A 4,274-nucleotide genomic window follows, 5' to 3' on the forward strand; every position below is an offset into this window, starting at 1 on the left:
GAGGGAGGGAGGGGACAGAAAATGAAAGAGAGGCGAGGGGAGGAGAGATACATCTTAAAGCAGTGAAGAAGAGAAAGTGAATTAAGGACAAGGGCAAAAGAAAAATGGGAGATAGAAAAAACAAGGGAGAAAAAAGAAAGAAAATAAAATCATATCCAAAAACAGTCGCAACTAAAATAGAACCAAATTATAATGATGATGATTATAATGATGATGATGATGATTGATACACTCCTACCAGAACACGTGGCCCCTCCCCCCTCCATGCTGCTTTTCTCTTTTTGCTTTTTACACACTCAAGTCTTTCCTGTCGTCCATTCTCTCACATGTTGCTTGAGCCTCTCTTCTGATTGGCTGAATAAAAATACAGCAGACTTCAGGTACAAACACTCCAGAGAAACTCTCTTTCCGTTTTCCCTCCTTCCCTGCTCTCACTCTTCCTTTGTCTCTCCTTCCCTCACCCTCACTCGACCGCTCACACTGCCAGACATGAGCTAAAGAAACTTTCTGTCCCTTCCCTAATGAGTGTAAGTCCCTGCTGAGCCAGGAGGGCGACCCACCTACAATAAACTCATTTGCGTAATTGGAGAGAAGATTTTCAGGGCGGCTATTAAATTGCACCAAAAAGGCGAAAAAGAAAATGGGTCCTTGTTTGTAGCACGGTCACGCACGGACGTGTGCACGCAACACACACAAGTGCACACTCACTTTCCTCCGAAAGAAACCTTTGTCCTGCATGAGCAGCTTGATAAGATTACAGGTCTGCGTGCATTTGCTTGTGTAACTCAAAATCAGTGTGTGTGTGTGCGCGTGCGTGTGTGTGTGCGTGTGCGTGCATGTGCGTGCGCGTGCATCGTCACTTCCTCGTGCCAGTGGGAGAAAAAAATAATATTCGGTTGCAAACGAACCGGTTCTTTGGCTTCAAGGTGGACGCCGCGTCCGTGAGATGGAGTTGGCCACAAAAAGGACAGGTCATTTTCCTTTCATATGTAATATTTGTCGCCATGGTGACACACACACACACAACACACATAAAGATGACAGCGGGGAAGCAACTCTGAGCCATCCTGGTGTCGTGGCTGATGTGATCTCAAACACTCAAACACTTCGAAACACCAGAATGTGTGTGTATTTATTCTTTCTGTGTGTGTGTGTGTGTATTTATTCTTTCTGTGTGTGTGTGTGTGTGTGTGTGTGTGTGTGTGTGTGTGTGTGTGTGTGTGTGTGTGTAGGTTTGCCTGCTCGTGTGTCTGTGATCAGAAACACTTGGCACAGCCCGACGATATCGTGACAGCATCATATTAAAGTATTAATGTTTCATCTCTGGCTTACATTTCCCATGAGATCCATGCCAAGTCAAACTGATTCAGTCAGTACACTGCAATCAGTCAGAGTGTGTGTGTGTGTGTGTGTGTGTGTGTGTGTGTGTGTGTGCACTTTACTTTTAAGGACTGTGTTTTAACTGGCAGAGCTCCTCAGCATGAAGATGCTTTCTATTTAATTTAAGCCTTTTTAGCCATTTTTCAGGCTCTAAACATAATTTCTTTCTTCTTTTTTCTTATTACTAAAAACTTATTGAGTATTTGTTTTTACCAATTATAAGATGAAATAACTATAATTCTAAGTGAGATGTTATTTGAGGCTCTGGTAACTTCTGATGTGTCGTTGTTGTACATCTTTCAGAGGAATCAACCTGTTGCACACAGTGACTCTGAAAGCTCAAGTGTTTCCAGGGGACACTAAAAAGTGGGACGCACTTGCATGGATGTATTATAAAAACATATAATCCATCCATCTGCACTTGTCGTTCAATGCTTTTAATTTCAAAAGTCCCAAAGCACTGAAGAACAAGTGTGTCCCCGCCGGGTCCGTCACTTTTTAGTGTCCCCTGGAAACACATGCGAGTAACATTCTGAATTTGTTTGTGTTTTGTTTATTTGTGTGTGTTTTCAGACACTGCAGTGTGTTGAGTCCTCAGGGCCACCGTAGACTGCAGCACAGGTAAATCTGAAGTTACTTATGACCCCCCCAAAAGAAGGGGTTTTCTCGATTGACTATGATCCCAAAACGCCTTCAAATGTTATAGAAACAAGATATATAGAAAGAAGAGACCGGTTTGACTGTTGCACTGACTCTGGATATTTTTCTATAAATTAACTGTTTTGTTGTTGAGGTGTTTTTGGCCTTAAAACTAAACAAAAGTAAAAGGTTTCTAATTAGCCACAGATCCAAAAACAACTACAAAACAATATATAAATGTTTTAGTTTCCTTGTGTATGTCTGCACTTTTCTGTGTCACCCGGCTGTGTGCGACAGTGAAAGTGTTCCCCCGCCCACCTCTCGTCGCAGTAGGTGAACTTCATGTCCATGCTGTGTCTGCTCAGGAAGGTCTTGCTGTCCAGCGGCGTGTCGATGTTGGATGGGTGTGGGATGGGTTCGCACATCAGAACGGCGCAGGTGAGCGGAGGCTCTTTGAAGCCGCACAGCACTCTGGGAGGGCAGCTGTTGTACATCTTCAGGTGTCCGGTGCAGTGCAGCACCTGGAGGGAGGGGCAGGAAGAGGAAATGAAGCGTACACAGTGAAAACAGTGAAGCTGGACCTGACCTCGGCCATTACCAAATTGTGTTTTTTACCTGATTCTGATGCAGACTCTTTGTGCAGCACATCGGTTTCATAAATAATTAAATAAATAAATGAATAAACAAACAAACTAAAATGATGTTATGTTTTCCAGACTTTCATCTATTTTCACTGTTGTGGCTCATTATCATTCTGAACATTATTCACATAAATCAGCATCACGTCGCCTAATTGCTTCGTTTCAAGCCAACGAGTTCGGCTGCTTCCTGATCTGGAGGTAACGTCTGCACTGGAATGTATTGGGTGTGTTTTCCTGCTGTTGCAGATGTTGCAGATGTGTTGGCTCTCCTCCGCCTCACCTTCCAGCTGGCCGACTTGAGGTTGACGGTGCGTCCCCTGTTGGTCACCGTGCATTTCATCCTCATGAAGAAATCCCGCTCGGTGTTCAGCTCTTTGCCTTTTTTACCAAAGCTGCTTCCTGTGGAAGACGAAGCAGCGTCACAGAGAGAACAAAGAACAGATGCATTATTTGTGCATGGAAGAACACAAGTGAGAAAATTATCCAATTAATGATTAATTGTTTCTGGTGATAAATTCATAAATGAACAGATTTGTGTTTTATTAAACTTTCACTTTTATAGTTTCATCATTTCTGGCTTTTCATTAAATATGGGTTTTAGCCATTAGTCACTTTATTTTATTCACGTTTTGTTTTCTAAATTGTATTTTATTCTATTCTACCTTTTATTCTTTAATTAAATTATTTTGTCTGCTAATGTTATTATAGCTCAATAAATCTATTTAATTGTCTCTTATTCTCACCTTTCTGTTATTCTCATCTGTCGTCTGTGAAGCACCTGCTGTACAAATAAAGTTTGTTTGATTAATTAATCTATTTATTGATTGATTGATTGATTGATGATCGCAGCTTGAGGCTCCTAATTTTATCCTTTTTTTTTCCGTGGCAAAATGAATAAATCAGAGTTAAACCTTCCTTTCATCTGCCTCTCTCTTATGTGACTGGGAAACCGGTCAAGGTTTAGACTTGCTGAGGCCTCTCTCTCTTTCTCTCTCTCTCTCTCTCTCTCACACATACACACACACACACACACACACACACACACACACACAGGACCTGAAACTTGGCCAAGCTGTTACATCACGAGGTCAGAGTTCAGCCTCACACAGCAAAGTGGTGAAGTGTGTCTTTTGTCGAGCTGCACACTCTCAAGTGTGTCTTTATCTTTATAGAGTCACAGTTAAAAGAAACCGAGCGTCACACGACTTGTCTCCTCTGGTCTGTGTGTGTGTGTGTGTGTGTGTGTGAGTGAAAGTGTGTGTGAAAGTGTGTTAAAGGGGAAAGGGACTATAAAATATACTGTATTGCGGTCACTGCTGATAAGAGTCATTAACTACAGTTGAGTCAGTGTCAGAGAGAGAGAGAGAGAGAGAGAGAGAGAGAGAGAGAGAGAGAGAGAGAGAGAGAGAGAGAGAGAGAGAGCATTGTTTTCCTATGTAAACCTGGTTTTTTTTTCTCGGTGTGAAACACGTCGTATGTGTCACGTCGCTGTAACTATAACTCACCATGTTCATTATCTGAGGTAGATAATTTTTTTCTCATCTTCTCAGCTCTTATCGTCTTTCCCTCGCCTCTGCACACGTACCGAGCAGCTCCCCCCCCCCCCCCCCCCCC

At 42.6% G+C, this 4,274-nt stretch overlaps 1 protein-coding gene across 1 annotated transcript in view; it reads right to left on the minus strand.

The window, feature by feature from the left end:
• epas1b (endothelial PAS domain protein 1b) overlaps positions 1 to 4,274 on the minus strand; it is a 49,327-nt gene that overhangs the window by 15,934 nt on the left and 29,119 nt on the right. Inside the window, exons 5-6 of the mRNA XM_023394674.2 lie at positions 2,941 to 3,059; positions 2,338 to 2,540 (exon numbers count right to left, since the gene is read on the minus strand). Of these exons, the coding sequence (XP_023250442.1) occupies positions 2,338 to 2,540; positions 2,941 to 3,059 (322 nt within the window). The remainder of the gene's footprint in view (positions 1 to 2,337; positions 2,541 to 2,940; positions 3,060 to 4,274) is intronic.

Source organism: Seriola lalandi, unplaced genomic scaffold (genome assembly GCF_002814215.2).
Source record: "Seriola lalandi dorsalis isolate HSWRI2012SDOR001 ecotype SW California unplaced genomic scaffold, Sedor1 jcf7180002054952, whole genome shotgun sequence".
NCBI classification, from domain to species: Eukaryota; Metazoa; Chordata; class Actinopteri; order Carangiformes; family Carangidae; genus Seriola; species Seriola lalandi.